This window comes from Carassius carassius, chromosome 24, assembly GCF_963082965.1.
Source record: "Carassius carassius chromosome 24, fCarCar2.1, whole genome shotgun sequence".
NCBI classification, from domain to species: Eukaryota; Metazoa; Chordata; class Actinopteri; order Cypriniformes; family Cyprinidae; genus Carassius; species Carassius carassius.
In genome coordinates, this window is record NC_081778.1 from 31914891 (window position 1) to 31933628 (window position 18738).

The window sequence follows — 18738 nt, forward strand, 5'->3', positions numbered from 1 at the left end:
CATTATCAGGGTTCCCCATTCCTAGTCCAGGATAGTCACTTTCCTACACAGTTTAGTTTGATCTCTAACTAAATGCTCCTGAATCAACTATTTAATGTCTTCACATTTACTTTAATAATACCCAGGTGTGTCCCGGGAAAGTACACATACAACACAGAGACATCTGTTTGAGAGTGTATTTATTAGTGTTTGCTTATGTGCAATAGATTTATAAGACTTTTCCTTTCATATGTCAAATTAACGTTTAGAAGATGTATTTAAGATGTTTATGATTAAGAGTGTATATAAAACTGCCATCTTAAAGACGTGTATCAGATGTTTGTACACTGCAGATGTGTACCCCTGCTATCTGGTTCGAAACTAAACTCAGCAGGAATGTGGCTCTTCAGGTACAGGAATGAGAAACCTGCTTTACAGATTCAAAGACATACCTGTTTTACATGTGTCACTCAAACAGGAAATTATTTTATACTTTCTGTCTCATATTTCATACTTTCTTTTCAACTCATCAGTTCAGGGAAAGGAAACTGAAGTGTAGTTGAGCTGCTGTGTATTTGTGTCTCTGTATTTATGCAGTAAGATGGCAGGAGCCAGAGTTTCTCAGGATGAGTTCATGTGTTCAGTGTGTCTGGATCTCCTGAAGGATCCAGTGACCATCCAGTGTGGACACAGTTACTGTAAGATCTGTATTACAGACTGCTGGGATCAGGAGGATCAGATGGGAGTCTACAGCTGCCCTCAGTGCAGACAGACCTTCAGTCCAAGACCTGCTTTATCTAGAAACACCATGCTGGCTGAAGTGGTGGAGAAACTGAAGAAATCCAAACTTCCTGCTGACTGTGACGCTGAAGCTGGAGATGTGCAGTGTGACGTCTGTACTGGAAGAAAATTCAAAGCTGTTAAGTCCTGTCTGATGTGTCTGAACTCTTACTGTCAGAATCACCTCGAACAACATGAGAGTTGGTTTAGAGGAAAGAGACACAATTTGACTGAAGCCACAGGACGACTGCAGGAGATGATCTGCCAGAAACACGAGAAGCTCCTTGATGTTTTCTGTTGTACTGATCAGAAATGTATATGTGTGCTGTGTACGATTATTGAACATAAACATCACGACACTGTATCAGCTACAGCACAGATGACAGAAACTCAGGTATTTAAATCTAGACTGATGAAATATTGCTGACATTCCTTGAGCTTCACGGTTATTCTTGTGTAACCAATCATCACTTCTTTAGTTTGAACATACAACCATTAGTTACATATAGCATGAGACATTTTAAAGGTTACTCAACGTCTGTTTGTCCTGCAGAAGCAAATGAAGGAGATGCAGAAGACACTCCAGCAGAGAATCCAGCAGAAAGAGAAAGGTCTTCAGCAGCTGAGGGAGGCTTTGGAGTCTCTTAAGGTAAGCCTGGTTAAGAGGAGAAGTTTGTCTCAGTTCAGACTCTCCTCTTTCAGTCCCACTGAAGCTGGAACACTGTGTGTCCTAACAGCGCTCTGCACAGACAGCAGTGGAGGACAGTGAGAGGATCTTTACTGAGCTCATCCACTCCATTGAGAGAAGCCGCTCTGAGCTGATACGACTGATCAGAGATCAGGAAAAGACTGCAGTGAGTAAAGCTGAAGGACAACTGGAGCAACTGAAGCAGGAGATCAATGATCTGAGGAGGAGAGACTCTGAGCTGGAACAGCTTTCACACACACAGGATCACATCCAGTTTCTGCAGGTAACAGATCTAGAAGAACAGGATCATAGTGGACTTGAGCAGATCCTGCTGTGACAGGAGACTCACAGAGAAACATTTCACATGTGTCTTACATAATCGTCAGTCAGACTACCATTTGCTCATGTTCTTTTGAATGAGACACAGCTTACAAATAGCATTCAGCTCTAGAAATCTCTTCGGAATCATTTCTCTGAGCTATTTCTTCTGGAAGGTTTATTTAGCTGTAAAATCTACTAGTACCACCAACAGTCCAAAAACTTCACTATCATTTCAGCCTTTTATCTTATTTTTCCTTCCGAGTTATTGCATCATGGTGAAATCAGTGAACTTGACAGCGAAGATTCTGAGTAACATTCATCTAAAATTAGATCAAGGTATCCTCAAAGTTGATAAAATAAATTCTTTGAGTTAATGCATGGGATTTTTTTCCCCGATTTTTGCGGCCTACAATGACTGAATTTGTGAGGGAAGGTGATATTTGCAGCATTTAAAATTTTGTTGCTGTTTTGCAGTGAAAACACCAATAAACGTGATAGAAATATTTAAAAAGTGCATTTTCAGTAAAATAACGTACATATTTTTAAAATCAAATCAAGGCGTCTTGTGAAATCTGGTTTTATGGGGACAAGCAAATATTCTCCCCAATATAAAACATATTTCGTATTACATTCAGCAGATAAATTGTAGCCTTCATTAAAGCTCTAGTCTAGAAACGTTCATTTAATCCCATCCTGAACTTGGAAATATAAACAAGACATTTGATTACTTGAGCAGCTGTGTCTCTCTCGCTCATTTCAGAAATCAACAGGCTGAAAAGACAACAGAAGTGTAGATTATGAGTGAATGGCTGGGATCACTTGGAAATCAAGTATAGATTTAATTAAGTGTAATATACAATAATTTGTAGCTCTAATTTGAGTACGAGAAGAATGAAGCTGATGCTGTAAATGTGCTGGATTAACTGGAGCAGTTAAAGATCAGTCAAGTTAACAAGAGCCGCACAAATCTGATGTTCCCCTTCAGGAACTCAAGCTGCGTCAAGAAACACTTTGGGTACATCCCTAATAGAGAAGCGACAAATCATGATCGGGGATCCAAGACGGGCTCGTCCTTATCTCGGTCCTCACCCGCTAGATCCATGGCTCCCACTCAGGGATTGGAAACCCTTGTTGCTGATTCTTCCCCCCAGAGAGAGAGAGCCAGGCACTTAATTATCTTCCTCTGAGGAGGTGGATGTGAGACAGAGAAGACTGTGGACTCACCTCCACAGTCTCTCGCAGATCGTGTGAGAAACCTCATGCATCGCATATCTACAGCCTCGAATTATTCTAACATCATGGGGCCGAGTAAGAAGGGGTATGGGGCAATGCCAGTGGTGAAGCAGACGCTTGCTAGTTATCTCGACCCATCTTCAGCATCGTCCCTGAAGCTTCTCACCAGGCCAGTGAGGCTGACATTGGGTCTGGTTGGGAAAGTTTATTTGGTGGCAGGTTTTTGTATACCATGGTGGTGCTACAAGCACACCAGGCTGACCTGCTCAAGGACCTGGATGAGGAGGAATCCAACATAGTAGCCGAACTGCATCGGGCCACAGATTTGTCCCCCTGGGCCACCAAAGAAACAGCCAAAGCCATCGGCCATCCAATGGCATTAATGGTGGCCACAGAGCGACATCTGTGGAAGAATCTGTCAAATATGCAAGACAAGGACAAGATTTCAGGAGGCAGAAAGAACAGGGGTTGGGGTGACGCTCTCAGACGGGGTCTTCGAGACAGAAAACTGATCTGCGGACCGTTATTTTAACAAAGCGAAAGGATAACACCTCAGTATACAGTTCCCAATCCTCCTCAGTGCCCTCACAGAGCTTCACTAATACCCCTGTTACCCTCGTTGCATCAGTGAGCCCCGATGAGCAAGTTTCCCAGCTGTTGCCAGGCGACAGTATGGCCAGGAGAGCCTATCCCCTCAAATGAGGTCGCTAGAGCAGTCTGGTCAGTCGTTCCCTGCCAGACATCTGCTTCAGTGCACCGAACTGGCTCTTCTAATGACACTAGAGGCCAGTCTCGAGAGGCTGGTTTCCCAAGAAGATATTCTGGTAGTGTGGAAATTCCTGCCAAATTACGCAAAATGGGACCTGCAGACTGTAGAAAGAGGCTACAGAATCTAGTTCGGTTCTCTTCCACCTTGATTCAACAGGGTCATTCCCACACTAGTGGCCCCTGAGCAGGCATTGGTAATGGAACAAGATGTAGATCTTGAGGAAAGGGGCCATAGAACGTGTTTCCTCTTCTATCAAGAACAGTCTGGGTTCTACAGCCGTTACTCCATCGTTCTAATGATGGGGGGTTGAGTCCGATCTTAGACCTGTGTCTTTTAAACAATGCTATCAAATGCCTTCAGTTCAAGATGCTCACTATCTAGCAGTATCACAAATTAGGTTAATGGACTGGCTTGTTATGATAGATCTCAAGGACACATACTTCCATGTATCCATCCTTCCACAGCACTGGATTTCCTGAGGTTTGCTTTCGGTGGTGAAGCATACCATTATCGATTTCTTCCCTTTGGCCTGTCACTCTCACCCCACACTTTCACCAAGTGTGTGGATGCTGCTCTGCCTCCGCTGCAACACCAGGATATTCGCACACACAAATACATTGATGATTGGTTGATACTAGCTCAATTGGAGCAGATGGCAGCGAGATGTCATCAACGGTCATTTGAAAAAAGCTGGACTTAAGTCTAAACGCCAAGAAGAGTGGGCTTTTTCCACTACGGAGAACCACTTCTCTGGGTGTGGTGTGGGATTTGATCACTGTCACTTGCTCGTATTGAGTCAATGCTCACTGGGGCTGAAGGGGCGGTCATGAATGGCCACTCTGCCTAGGGTCTGGGAAGGCCATTATCTCACGTGGCACAAACTGCCTGGAGATGCTGGCCGTGTTTCAAGATCTGAGACACTTCCTTACAGACCTGTGGGGACATTATGTAACTGTCTTTACAGACAACACATCAATGGTCTACTACATTAACTGACGGGGGGTCGTGTTCATGCCCCCTTTACAGGCTGGCGTGCCAGATCCTCCTGTGGGCTCAGGGAAAGCTCCTCTCACTCAGAGCAATCTACATCACTGGGTACCTCAATCAGGAAGCTGACATCCTCTCGGGTGATGGAGGCTCCACCCCAAGGTGGTTAAGCTCTTCTGGAAGGAGTCTGTCCAGGCGGAAGTAGATCTATTTGTGTTGCAGGCTCTCCGCTGAAGATTACGATCAGGAGGGACCTCCTCTCTCAGGCAAGGGGCATCATGCTTCATCCCTGCCTTGGAAGTTGTGGAAGCTGTGGCCGTGGCCCCTGGTCTCTGAAGTCGTTGAAACCATAAACGCCAGTTCAGAGCACCCGCAACAAGGAAACAGTACTCCTTGAAGTGGAAACTTTTCAATTCCTGGTGCAGACAGCAATTGCAGGACCCAGTCAACTGCCCAGTTGGTACAGTTCTGGAGTTTCTGCAGGGTTATCTCTCTCCACTCTAAATGTTTACATGATGGCCTTAGCTTCTTACCACGCCCTTCTGGGTAGTCGATCATTGGGGTGACACCCACTTGTCAGTGTTTCCTCCATGGCATCCTGAGGCTGAGACGAGTACAGTGCACAAACGTGCCCTCATGGGACCTGTCGGTGGTTCTGGAGGGTTTGTGTAATATCCCCTTTGAACCCATAGTGGAAGTTTCAGACAAATTCTGATTCTCTCTCCTCACTATTTCCTCATTGAAAAGGATCAGGGATCTTCAGGCATTTTCAGTATCAGGCCTGGAGTTACGGTTACGGCATTCCTTTACCTCAGGGTCTGGTATGTCCCTAAGGTGCCTACTTCTAGGCCAGGGCCTATTGTACTACAGGCATTTTGTCCTCCTCCGTTAAAGGCTTAATCTGCTCTGTCCAGTACGTGCACTGGATGCTTACACACACAGTCCCATAGCGTAAGGCAGATCAGCTATTTGTTTGCTTTATTTTTTCTGCCCAAGAAAGTTCTCTGGCATCCTGTAACCTATGTGGGTCAGAGCACACTTGACCAGGAGTATGGCGGCCTTTAATTTTGAGCGTGGCACTGCAGGACATTTGTGGTCCTCTCTGCACACAAGTGTCTGCTTTGATAAACTGGACCTGGCATCTACCCCAGGATCCCAAGTCCTCTTGTCCTGATGTGCTCATGAATACACACACAGCCAGAGTCTTGATAGTATGGTGCAGTGGCTATTCTCGCCCCCAAAGTATTTCTTGATGGAGCTTGAGTTCCTGAAGGGGAACATCCCTAGGTTACATATGTAACCATGGTAAACGAGGCACTGCATCTGCATCCCTGTGGGAGCTACTAAATTGAAGGTAGCTTGCGCTCTGCTGGATGCCCTTTCATGCTTCCTGGTTGCTCACGTCACCCCACTTGTGACAACTCGCTTCTCTATTGGACTGATTTTACACATGCATCAGAACGCGGTCACACTGGGGCATTTCTAAAGGGTTTTTTAACAAAGCATCTTGTTCCCTCAGGGGACCATGGTTACATATGTAATCTAGGGATTTTCCTGCAGGTTACAGGGTGAAGTGTGGCACTAATGAGTTTTGATTTCTGTTTTCTGTAGAGTTTCCAGTTTCTCTCAGCATCTCCTGAATCTACAGATGTTAACGACGATCCCTACATTTCTCTCTTTTCTGATGGTCTGAGAAAATCTGTCCATCAGCTAAGAGACAAACTGGATGATTTCAGCAAAGAGCAGCTCAAGAAGATCTCAGACAGAGGTAAAGTCCTGGAGATTCATCTGCTCTTAGAAATAAGTCCATCATTACTTGTATAATGGAAAACATCATATTACAAATATCTTAGGAATAGATGCAGGATCATGAGAATCACACTGTTCATGTCTGTTGGTTCCCACAGTCACATTCACCAACATTGTTCTCTGGATGAGGAACGACTTTCTAAAATGTAAGTCAGTAAGAAAACAATCATAAAAACTTGTAATTATTTCCTTCTTGTAGAAGGTGAAAGAAGAGTTTCATAATTGAGGATGTAATGATGATTTGCACAGATATCTGGTCATCTGTTCTGAGACACTGATGATACACTGAACATGAAGTTCATGAGTTCAGCTACATGAAAAGATCAAACAGATTCATAATTCCTGATTCTGATGTGTTTTATCCCAATCAGATTCCAAACAGCTCACTCTAAATCTGAACACAGTGAATAATCACCTCTATCTGTCTGAGAACAACAGAGTGATTACTAACACTACCACAGAACAGTCGTATCCTGATCATCCAGACAGATTTGATGGATTGAATCCTCAGGTTTTATATAGAGAGAGTGTGTGTGGACGCTGTTACTGGGAGCTGCAGTGGAGTGGAGATATTGGTGTGTCTATATCAGTGTCATACAAGAGCATCAGCAGGAAGGGATCTACTTATGAGTGTTGGTTTGGATTTAATGATCAGTCCTGGAGTTTGATCTGCCGTCCCTCCAGTTACTCATTCAGACATGATAACATAAAGACTGTTCTTCCTGTGAAATCCATCAATAGGAAAATAGGAGTGTTTGTGGATCACAGAGCAGGAACTCTTTCCTTCTACAGCATCTCTGACACAATGAGCCTCATCCACACAGTCCAGACCACATTCACTCAGCCGCTCTATCCTGGGTTTTTGGTTTCTAGGCGATCATCAGTGAAACTATGTTGATGAATCAGAATAGACCGATGAGAGACTCTACCCATTATGCTTTGAGTTTCATGATAAAAAATTAACAGTAAGATGTTACAGAGTCTCTTCGCTTCATAACATTAACAATGCAGCTGAACTTCTGTCACTGAAATAACTGTGTAATAAATCCTCATATAGACAGCAAGAACAGTGTGTGTGAGACCATGAGTGACCATGTGTTTCTGTGCTTTTCTCAACCTCTTTTTCTGTTGATTTAGTTTTTAATGTAGTGTCACATCAATCATTTATATTATTACTATCATACTTACCTTTTAATTAAAATGAACACAGTCAATAAATAATTTTCATTATTAACCTTATGGAGCTCCGGTCCTTTCCAGTGTTTTGCGTTCTTGTCTCATGAGTCGCTGTTTTTATTGTCATGACTTTAATTATTAACTGTGGAATTTGTATAAATTTTTAGGTTACAGCTTGTTAATAATTAATTATATTATATATCAGTGGTTAAAATGTGTAAATGACATGAAATGTAATCGTGTGTGTGTGAATGTGTTGTGGTCATGACATGACAGGCAGGGAGTTCAGAGATGACTTCCTTGGCCACAACAAGGCAGACTGAGAGTTAAGAGACAGGTAAAGGATTCCAAATTAGCGTCCTCCTTTCAGCTTTGCTATTGTTTGGACGCTCTTGATTACTGCTTTGTGCTTTGCTCTCTGTTTATGTACATTTCTCAGATTTTTCTAAGATTCTATCTCCAACAAATCAGCCAAGTGCTCAAACAACAAATTTTTGGCAGAAACACTAAAACTAAAAACTTTTCAGGAATAATACCACGAAAAGACAGCTACTTGCTTCCCACTGCCAGTAGCTTGCATTCCAGAGATGGGAAAACAGCTGCCTACATTCAAACAGACGAGAAATAAAATGTCTCTTGTGGAATCTACTTGCTGCATGAACTTCCATAAACATCTACAAAGAATGTTGGTTCTTGAAACAAAGTTTCTTGCTGGACTTTCAAAACAGGTGGAACACACAGCAGATTGAGGGTCCAGCTCGAAACTTTCCCTGGCACAAGTCAGCTGATTTCATAGTCCAGCCCACTTCAAAAACAGTCCATTTTTGCCACCTCATCCCAAGACACAACATAGGAACACCTGAGGAATTCCTAAAAAATACTCCAGTGAGTGGCCAGCTTGACAGCTAACATGCAATTGCTCCTCAGCATGGCTCCTTACTGCTGCTAGATCCATATGTGGTGGGTAGTTCTGTCACGATTTGGCAAGGATGAGGTAAGTCAAGGATCTAAATGAATCATTTATTTATAATATACTATTTAATAAACCATCAACAGAAAAATCTAAAAAGACAGAAATTCATAACACAGAACAAATACCATAACCACACAACAGCTATACAAAGAATGTATAGACAACAAACGACAAAGATTGAAAAATGGGAAAAAATGCACAGGGTAACAAGAGGCTAATGAGGAATAGGTGAGGCTAATGAATTACCATTGGGATAAACAAGGCAAGAGTGGAAAAGGGAATCAAACACAAGAATGGGGAAGCCTGATAATGGAACTGCTACATATTCTTGTCTTGTGTTTTGTTGACTCTTATTTTGAAGTATGGTTCCTGTGTATTCCTAATCCAGGAGAGTCACTTTCCTACACAGTTTAGTTTGATCTCTAACTAAATGCTCCTGAATCAAATATTCAAGGTCTTTGCATTTACTTTAATAATACCCAGGTGTCACATACATTACGGAGACATCTATTTGACGTCGGCATTTACATCTGCGTGAGTGTTTGCTTATCTGCAACAGATATACAAGACGTTTCCTTTCAGATGTCAAATAAATATTTAGAAAATGTCTTTAAGATCTTTATGATTTAGTGTGTATGTAAAACTGCCATCTTAAAGACGTCAATTAGATGTTTGTACACAGCAGTTGCTTTCCAGATGAAGTGATCTGTAACAGAAATCTTGCAGACATATCTGTGCTATATAGTTTGAAACTAATCTCAGCAGGAATCTGGCTGTACAGGGAGAGGAATGAAGAACCTGCTTTACAGATTCACAGACACAACTGTTTTACTTGCGTCACTCAAACACAGAACTAGGAAACTATTTAAACTGAAGAGAAACCTATGTGCAGTTGAGCTGCTGTGTGTTTGTGTCTCTGTAATGAAGTAGTAAAATGGCAAAAGCCAGAATTTCGGTGTATCAGAATGAGTTCATGTGTCCAGTTTGTCTGGATTTCCTGAAGGATCCAGTGACCATCCAGTGTGGACACAGTTACTGTAAGATCTGTATTACAGGCTGCTGGGATCAGGAGGATCAGATGGGAGTCTACAGCTGTCCTCAGTGCAGACAGACCTTCAGTCCAAGACCTGCTTTATCTAGAAACACCATGCTGGCTGAAGTGGTGGAGAAACTGAAGAAGACTAAACTTCCTGATGACTGTTACGCTGGAGATGGAGATGTGCAGTGTGACGTCTGTACTGGAAAAAAATACAAAGCCGTAAAGTCCTGTCTGATGTGTCTGGACTCTTACTGTCAGAATCATTTTGACCGTCATGAAGAATTTCATTCACGTAAACCACACAGAGTGATTGATGCCACTGGACGACTGCAGGAGATGATCTGCCAGAAACATGAGAAGCTCCTTGAGGTTTTCTGTCGCACTGATCAGAAATGTATATGTGTGCTATGTATGATGGATGAACATAAAAACCATGACACTGTAACAGCAGCAGCACAGAGGACAGAGAAACAGGTATTTAAAACTAGCGATTAAATTAATACTGTGCAGTGATCCAATAGTCTGATTTTCCATCTAGAGTCACAGCTGATTTACACAGAATACAGAAACACTGTCAGTGTGAAACTCTACACCAGTTTCACCTTTATAATTCTTACACTTACAGTGTGAAACACTATTTATATTATACTCTATACTTTTTTACTTGACACATCTTTTCTAATGATGATTTAGTGGCAGTAGTTTTCTGTGAGATTCACTATCATCTGTTTGTCCTGCAGAAGCAGCTGAAGGAGACGCAGAAGACGCTCCAGCAGAGAATCCAGCAGAGAGAGAAAGATCTTCATCAGCTGAGAGAGACTGTGGAGTCTCATAAGGTGAGTCTGGAGAAGAAGAGAAGTTTGTCTCCGTCTCAGTTCAGACTCACTGAAGCTGAATCACTGTGTGTCCTAACAGCGCTCTGCACAGACAGCAGTGGAGGACAGTGAGAGGATCTTTACTGAGCTCATCCGCTCCATTGAGAGAAGCCGCTCTGAGCTGATACGACTGATCAGAGATCAGGAAAAGACTGCAGTGAGTCGAGCTGAGGGACGACTGGAGCGACTGGAGCAGGAGATCAATGATCTGAGGAGGAGAGACGCTGAGCTGGAGCAGCTTTCACACACACAGGATCACATCCAGTTCCTGCAGGTAACACAGATCTAGAAGCTTTCATTTTGTTCCTTGTGCTGAACACAGAAACATAAACAAGACGTGTAGGTCGTGAATGAATGATTGGTTTCACTTGGAAATCACCTATAGTTTTATTTTAAGTGAAATTCAACTTCTAGAATCTGTAGCTCTAATGTGAGATAATGAATATGAGAATGAAGCTGATTCTGTGAAAGTACTGGATTGAGAAGCGTTATCAAAGATCAAATCTGATGTTCCTGAAGGTTATTGAGTGAAGTGTAGAGCTGATGAGTTTTGATTTCTGTTTTCTGTAGAGTTTTCAGTCTTTCTCAGCACCTCCTGAATCTACAGACGTAAATGATGATCTCTTCAGTTCTCTCTTTTCTTCTGATGGTCTGAGAGAATCTGTCCTTCAGCTGAGAGACAAACTGGAGGATTTCTGCAAAGAGCAGCTCAAGAAGATCTCAGACAGAGGTAAAGTCCTGAAGATTCATCTGCTCTCAGAAACCAGTCCATCATAATGTCATATCAAGGAGAACATCATATTAGAAATGTCTTCGGAATGGATGCAGGATCATGAGAATCACACTGTTCATGTCTGTTGATTTCCACAGTCACATTCACCAACATTGATCACTGGACCAGGAACGACTTTCTACAATGTAAGTCAGTAGAAAAACAAGCAGAAAAACTCACTGACTGTGTTCATGTTCTTCCTGTAGAAGAGTTTTTATAATTGAGGATGTAAATGATGATATGCACAGATATCTGGTCATCTGTACTGAGACACTGATGATACACTGAACATGAAAATATCAAACAGATTCATAATTCCTGATTCTGATGTGTTTTTATCTCCATCAGATTCCCATCAGCTCACTCTGGATCTGAACACAGTGAATAAACACCTGTCTGAGAACAACAGAGTGATTACTAACACTGGAACAGTCCAGTCGTATCCTGATCACCCAGACAGATTTAATGTGTATCGTCAGGTGTTGTGTAGAGAGAGTGTGTGTGGACGCTGTTACTGGGAGCTGGAGTGGAGTGGAGAAGAAGTGTTTATATCAGTTTCATATAAGAGCATCAGCAGAAAGGGACGGAGTTATTTGTGTTTGTTTGGATCCAATGATCAGTCCTGGAGTTTGGACTGCACTCCCTCCAGTTACTCATTCATACACAATAACATACACACTGTTATCCCTGTAGAATCCATCAGCAGGAGAATAGGAGTGTTTGTGGATCACAGAGCAGGAACTCTTTCCTTCTACAGCATCTCTGACACAATGAGCCTCATCCACACAGTCCAGACCACATTCACTCAGCCGCTCTATCCTGGGTTTAATGTTTGGTCCGGCTCATCAGTGAAACTGTGTTGATGAATCAGAGTAGACTGACGAGATATTCTACCCATAATGCTTTGAGCTGCATGATAGATCAGTAACAGTGGGATGTTATAGAGTCTCCTTTTCTCTTCATAACACTAATACTGCAGCTGAACTTCTGTCAGTGAAATAACATGTCAGAATAAATGTGTAATAAATCCTCATATAGACAGTAAGATCAGTGTGTGGGTGTGTGTGTGCGTCTGGAAGATCTGATTCACGTCCTTCCTTCAGTGTGTGTTTGATCACACAGTACAGTAACAATGGATGATGCACAGACTCAACGTTTAGTGTCACTAGAAGCACTAGTGGTGAAGACTGACTTAAAAGTCGTGGCCTAGTGGTTAGAAAGTTTGATTCCTAACCCTAAGGTTGTGGGTTTGAGTCTCGGGCCGGCAATACCACGACTGAGGTGCCCTTGAGTAAGGCACCGAACCCCCAAACCCGGGTGTGTGTTCACTGCTGTGTGTGTGTGTGTGTGTGTGTGTGTGTGTGTGTGTGTGTGTGTTCACTGCTGTGTGTGTGTGTGTGTGTGTTCACTGCTGTGTGTGTGTGTGTGTGTGTGTGTTCACTGCTGTGTGTGTGTGTGTGTGTGTGTGTGTGTGTTCACTGCTGTGTGTGTGTGTGTGTGTGTGTGTGTGTTCACTGCTGTGTGTGTGTGTGTGTGTGTGTGTGTGTTCACTGCTGTGTGTGTGTGTGTGTGTGTGTGTGTTCACTGCTGTGTGTGTGTGTGTGTGTGTGTGTTTTCACTGCTGTGTGTGTGTGTGTGTGTTCACTGCTCTGTGTGTGTGTGTGTGTGTGTGTGTGTGTTCACTGCTGTGTGTGTGTGTGTGTGTGTGTGTGTGTGTTCACTGCTGTGTGTGTGTGTGTGTGTGTGTGTGTGTGTTCACTGCTGTGTGTGTGTGTGTGTGTGTGTGTGTGTTCACTGCTGTGTGTGTGTGTGTGTGTGTTCACTGCTGTGTGTGTGTGTGTGTGTGTGTGTGTGTTCACTGCTGTGTGTGTGTGTGTGTATGTGTGTTCACTGCTGTGTGTGTGTGTGTGTGTGTGTGTGTGTGTGTGTGTGTGTGTTCACTGCTGTGTGTGTGTGTGTGTGTGTGTGTGTGTTCACTGCTGTGTGTGTGTGTGTGTGTGTGTGTGTGTGTTCACTGCTGTGTGTGTGTGTGTGTGTTCACTGCTGTGTGTGTGTGTGTGTGTGTGTTCACTGCTGTGTGTGTGTGTGTGTGTGTGTTCACTGCTGTGTGTGTGTGTGTGTGTGTGTGTATGTGTGTTCACTGCTGTGTGTGTGTGTGTGTGTGTGTGTGTGTGTGTGTTCACTGCTATGTGTGTGTGTGTGTGTGTGTGTGTGTGTGTGTGTGTGTGTGTGTGTGTGTGTGTGTGTGTATGTGTGTGTTCACTGCTGTGTGTGTGTGTGTGTGTTCACTGCTATGTGTGTGCACTGTGGATGGTTTAAATGCAGAGCATGAATTATGAGTATTGGTCACCATACTTGGTTGAATATCAGGTCACTTAGTAAACAGCAGTATTAAAGTGAGCTCACAGTCTGTCCAGCAGGGGGCAGTGTTGAATTATGTTCAGATTGATGAAGCGTGAATCTGGCTTTATATGAAGAAAATAAATAAATAATGAAATAACTATATGTTGAATATCAGCTGGCCACAAGTTAATTATTCTAGCAGTAAATTAGTTATGTTAATGCTGTTTTAGAATCTTAATGAGTATTAATACAATTTACACAGAATGCAAAACAACTTAATATTTAAATACATTAAAGTCAACAACCAACCAAACAACTAACAGCAGCATCTATCATACGTGAACTGTGATGAACCATGAAACACACACACACACACACACACACACACACACACACACACACACACACACACACACACACACACACATACAATGAGGTCATATCATGGACGTCAGATGTTTTATATAAAGAATGAGAAGGATTACAGACTAAACCCAAAATCAAACTCTAAAAGAAAACACAAAAATGTATCTATGAATCATCTGTGGTCAGTCACACAGAAGCAATATTCTTCAGGGCTCGAAGAAAAAAAAATAATTAAGGAACCACTGGCTCCAATAAGAAACAATAATCATTAATCAAAAATTATAAAGCATCAAATAATTTTTTTAATTGCCACAGAATAAATGTGTTTTACTCATTTATTTGTTTTAAACACCTTAACATTTCACCTGTACTGTCGTGTGTTTATGGTTTTAAGGTTTACTTAAAGTGGGAAATAAATGTTTTTTCCAACTTGAGAACTATATGAAGTTACAAAGATCTGTTTATTACACAGAATCGGACAATATCACGGATCATAACTAGTTTGGGCTCCTCCTCAATGCATCCTATAATTGCTGAAATACATCACATCCAGTATGTTTTTCTTCATTAGCAGCATGCAATTATATAGGTGCTGAATCTTATCTTTACCTCCTTGCATTCTTTCTTATCATGTAGACCAGTGGTTCCCAAACTTTTCCATTCTACGACCCACCTAGACAAGTGTAATCTATTTCACGACCCACCAAAATATATATATATAAAAAAAAATAAGAAAACGATTGACATTACTTTAAGCCTAATCTTAAAAGTTTGATGACAGAAATTAAGTATTTAATAAAAATAAAAAATTTTCACTACTAATATTTCAGTTTTAATTTTTGTTTACAGACGTTAAAATATGTAGTGTCCATAAAAACGTGAAGCAGGCTCACTCTAGTGAACTGTAATCTGCGCTGCTGTGTTTTGTTGCAGAAAATACATTCATGATCTTCCGTTTGTGTCGGCGAGAACGGAGCACAATCCAACACTTATTTAGAAAAGCATGAGAAGCAAAGCAGAGCTATCTAACACAGTTTTGAGATTAAAATAATTGTGAAATTGGTAAAAAATTATAATAAACAGATGTGTCTCATTTTAAATAATAATAAAAAAAATATATTTATTTTTGTGATGGTTAAATAAATGTTCAGCAATATCTTCAAAAGACTTCTGAACTTTGGCAAATTTTTTTCTAAACAGAGATGATACATCAAGGAAATATTGCAAACTTTTGTACATTTTGTTACGTGGAAATGTTTAAATCTTGTAGTGTTACAATTAATCCTGCATTTGTGCCCTGCTTATGGAATTACATTTGTTTCAATAATAATGAACGAAACTTTATAAAACTGAACGTAACTTTTTCAGAAACTATCAAAAATATGCCATTACAAAAGAAGAAAAACACTATGAAAATGAAAAAAAATTAACTCAGTCGCACAAATTTAACAGGCTCTTCAAATATGCTTCATTCTTTGTTAATGTTTTTCAAAGATTCGTTTTCGCTAATCGTGGATTCTGAATTCATTGCTACAGATTTCGCTTACGTTTCGCAGTTTTTCGTTTGGTGTTTTGACACAAACATCTCATGGGGGTGGTGTTAACAGTGATCTACTCTGATTGGATAGTGAGCTTTTGATGGACAGGTGCTCTCTGACCGGGAAGTACAGACGCCACCCAGTGGCCTCTCTCGTCCTTCACTGTCGTCGCTCCTCTTTTGTATACTTCCTATCTCCTCCGGGGTTCTCGAGACCGGTGAGTGTTGCAGGTGTCGCTCATTTCCCAATCACTCCACGGCTCTCGGCCCCGCCCCACTCGTCACATTCGTGCAGCCCTAGACTGAACTGTGTGAGTGTGTGTGTGTGTTTTTATTGAAACGCAAATTTAGCTGCAGCCAAGTGACTTTGTGTGACCCACCTTGTTCCATTCTGTGACCCACAAGTGGGTCGCGACCCACAGTTTGAAAACCCCTGATGTAGACAACAGGTTAAGTCAAAATATGAATATGGCACACGTTTAGCAAATTCAACCCACCACATGTAATCAATGCTCTTTGTTGTATTTTCCTGTCAAAAACAGTTCATTTAGAATCATTCAGCCTTTAAGAACAACCATAAGATAGTTTCAGTTTCTTTAGTAGTGGGCGGAGCTAATGCACAAACGCAATCTCATTGGCTGGCGCTCATCTATTACACTGACAACATGATTAATCTTCATAAACCCAGCAGCACATTGATCATTAGTGCGTTGTATATTTAGTATAGTAGTAGAATTATTAGTACCATTATCTTTTAATAATAATTACTATTATCGTTAACTATTACTTTTTTTTTCTTTTTACAGAAACCCTGAATGACCAACAATATCTTAAGCATCACCACCAGTCCTAAGTTTCGGTTAATATGACATATGTATGTATGTGTGAGTGTGTGTGTGTGTGTGTGTGTGTGTGTGTGTGCATGTAAAATAGTATATCAGTCTGGTGAATAAACTAAAAACATGTACTAGCTAATGGCAATTATACTGTTATATTATACTGTTATATTATACTTATATTATAATTATACTGTATTTTTGGGGCCTGGAGAAGTTTTGTCATGCCCTGACATTTGTGCTTTTTTCAGTTTCTTATACACATCTAAATGGGTAAAGTCAAATCTCACTGTAATCAGCACAAAGTAGGCTGTGATAATAATATGTGAGCAGCATGTATGTACATGATTGTGTTTTTGAGAAAAAAAAAATGTTATGCGTGGTTAGTGAAAAACTAAAAATGTTAAATCACTTGAATAAGGCAATAAAACATAATGAGCTGCATAATGAGCCTTTAAGTCAGCTTGTGTCACTGAGAGGGAAGAGTTAGAAGAAAGAATGTGAGAACAAAATAAATCTATATTATTTTCTGTTTGTAGTTTATTTAGAATATATTTAATTATCCCACAACATAATTTAATATCCACTTGGGGGAGCAGTTAAACAGTTTATCAGGAACAATCAAAGCTGACTTTCAAACTAATTGTTTTGCATCATTACTCCAGTCACACAATCCTTCAAAAATCCTTTTAACACCTTATTTTCTACAAAAAAACATTTACTGTTATTATTATCATTATTATTATTATTATTATTGTTGAAAAGAGCTGAGAATATTTTTTCAGGTTTTTTAGGGGGAATAAATTAAAAGAACAGCATTGTTTGTTACATTTGTTACAGTTACATTTATATTATTTACATCAAGCTTTTGAATTGTATAGTATTGTACATATATTGTTATTGAAACTTCATAATATTTCACTTGATTATATATTTAGTCAGGAATTATGGTTTGGAAAATGTATTTGGAAAAAGTCTAACTAGTAAAATGTTTACACGTTATGTGAAAACTAGTACAATTATGACTTATTCCTCTCAAAGGAAGTGAAGCAAACAGTAAAATAAAAAAACTTGAAGAACAGTCTGGCTGCGTTGTCTTTTGTTATGGGCGTATTCAAGCCGCACGCTTCAGTGAAACATTAGAATCTGAATAGCGCGTTCAGCGCGGGGGCGTGGTCTCATTAGAAGATAATGAAGGGAGACGTGAAAAACGGACATTGCGTTGTTTTCATATGGATTACTTTATCACAGAATATCTGTTTTCGGTGGCACTTGTTTAGTTTAAAAGTAGACATGTCAAGCTTTCTATAGATATCTCTCTCACGTCTCTTCGTTGAGTATTCATGGAGTTACAGTTCATTTTAATGACGTGTTTGTAAATGAAGATCAGCGCAGACAAAGGCTGCAGACAGTACACCTTGTTTGTTATCTTTATTTTATAAAAGCACAAAGTTTTGTTGTTATTATGTCTGTATCCAAAACAAAGTAGACCCTTTACAGATTCGATTGATGCATTGCTCTTATCTGTATGATCAAAACTAAAAGTGTAATTTAAGTTTTTTTCGGGGTTATCCGGAAAAAATGACTCATAACGCGTATAAGCGTTAAACGACTCCAGAGGGTTAATATATATATATATATATATATATATCTACATCTGTTGTTCTGCTCTATATCCGAGTTTTCTCTGACCTCCTTCAGAAACAGAGACATGAGAAATGCCCTGCGTCTCTGACATCAGTCCACTTTCACAGTCCTGTACCTCTGTGATGAGAAATGTCTCTGAGAAACCGAGTCGAGCTCTGAAATCCCACAGGAGCTCTGGAATGAGTGGCTTCAGCGCTGGAATAACAGAGAACCCGTCTCTCTCTCTCTCTCTCCCTCTCTCTCTCTCTCTCTCTCTCTCTCTGTCTATCACGCTCTCAGAGAGCAAGACCCTTTAAAACAACCTCCACTCAGGAGCAAAAGCAATCTGGAGTGAAATTTGTCTTCTAGATTGAACACACATTGGGGGGAAAGATCGAGCCCTGGACATCAAACATCCAGCCCATGAATCTCTGAGAGCAGGTCACCTTCACATGACCACAGGAAGCAGACCAGTTCAGTCCGGATCAGATCAGTTTGGGAAACCTTTGAGGAACTAAGCAATGACAAAGAGACACACTAGAAACCACCCAGAAGACCCTAGTAACCAGACTAAATGATTTATTCAAAACTCCCTCCATTTACTATCTTTCTTACTGTAATTGATTCAT

The 18738-nt window shown here is 40.9% G+C and overlaps 3 protein-coding genes across 6 annotated transcripts in view; 2 read left to right on the forward strand and 1 right to left on the reverse strand.

Annotated features, from left to right (window-relative positions):
- The window catches only part of LOC132103460 (cyclin-dependent kinase 14), a 176437-nt gene that overhangs the window by 38913 nt on the left and 118786 nt on the right, over positions 1-18738 (reverse strand). Inside the window, exon 11 of one of the 4 annotated variants that reach the window (XM_059508588.1) lies at positions 11131-11324. The exons of the other annotated variants lie outside the window; for them this stretch is intronic. Coding sequence (XP_059364571.1) covers positions 11298-11324 — 27 coding nt within the window. The 3' untranslated portion in view covers positions 11131-11297. Of the gene's footprint in view, positions 1-11130; positions 11325-18738 lie in introns of those variants that run through there. 4 annotated transcript variants of the gene reach the window in all.
- LOC132103461 (tripartite motif-containing protein 16-like) lies at positions 524-7763 on the forward strand. Its single transcript, XM_059508589.1, has 6 exons — positions 524-1153; positions 1313-1408; positions 1497-1730; positions 6369-6525; positions 6665-6712; positions 6938-7763. The coding sequence occupies exons 1-6, from the start codon at positions 581-583 to the stop codon at positions 7462-7464; spliced, it is 1635 nt and encodes a 544-aa protein (XP_059364572.1). The 5' UTR covers positions 524-580; the 3' UTR covers positions 7465-7763.
- LOC132103462 (tripartite motif-containing protein 16-like) lies at positions 8764-12471 on the forward strand. Its single transcript, XM_059508590.1, has 6 exons — positions 8764-10228; positions 10495-10590; positions 10670-10903; positions 11200-11359; positions 11500-11547; positions 11750-12471. The coding sequence occupies exons 1-6, from the start codon at positions 9650-9652 to the stop codon at positions 12262-12264; spliced, it is 1632 nt and encodes a 543-aa protein (XP_059364573.1). The 5' UTR covers positions 8764-9649; the 3' UTR covers positions 12265-12471.

What these genes read in the sequence shown, in the direction of transcription:
- LOC132103461 (XM_059508589.1), top strand. Translation starts at nt 581, where the DNA reads ATGGCAGGAGCCAGAGTTTCTCAGGATGAGTTCATGTGTTCAGTGTGT. An exon ending in ATCACATCCAGTTTCTGCAG is followed by an intron (nt 1,731 to 6,368) that starts GTAACAGATCTA and finishes TGTTTTCTGTAG; the next exon opens with AGTTTCCAGTTTCTCTCAGC. An exon ending in GAGGAACGACTTTCTAAAAT is followed by an intron (nt 6,713 to 6,937) that starts GTAAGTCAGTAA and finishes TATCCCAATCAG; the next exon opens with ATTCCAAACAGCTCACTCTA.
- LOC132103462 (XM_059508590.1), top strand. Translation starts at nt 9,650, where the DNA reads ATGGCAAAAGCCAGAATTTCGGTGTATCAGAATGAGTTCATGTGTCCA. An exon ending in CAAGAAGATCTCAGACAGAG is followed by an intron (nt 11,360 to 11,499) that starts GTAAAGTCCTGA and finishes TGATTTCCACAG; the next exon opens with TCACATTCACCAACATTGAT. An exon ending in CAGGAACGACTTTCTACAAT is followed by an intron (nt 11,548 to 11,749) that starts GTAAGTCAGTAG and finishes TATCTCCATCAG; the next exon opens with ATTCCCATCAGCTCACTCTG.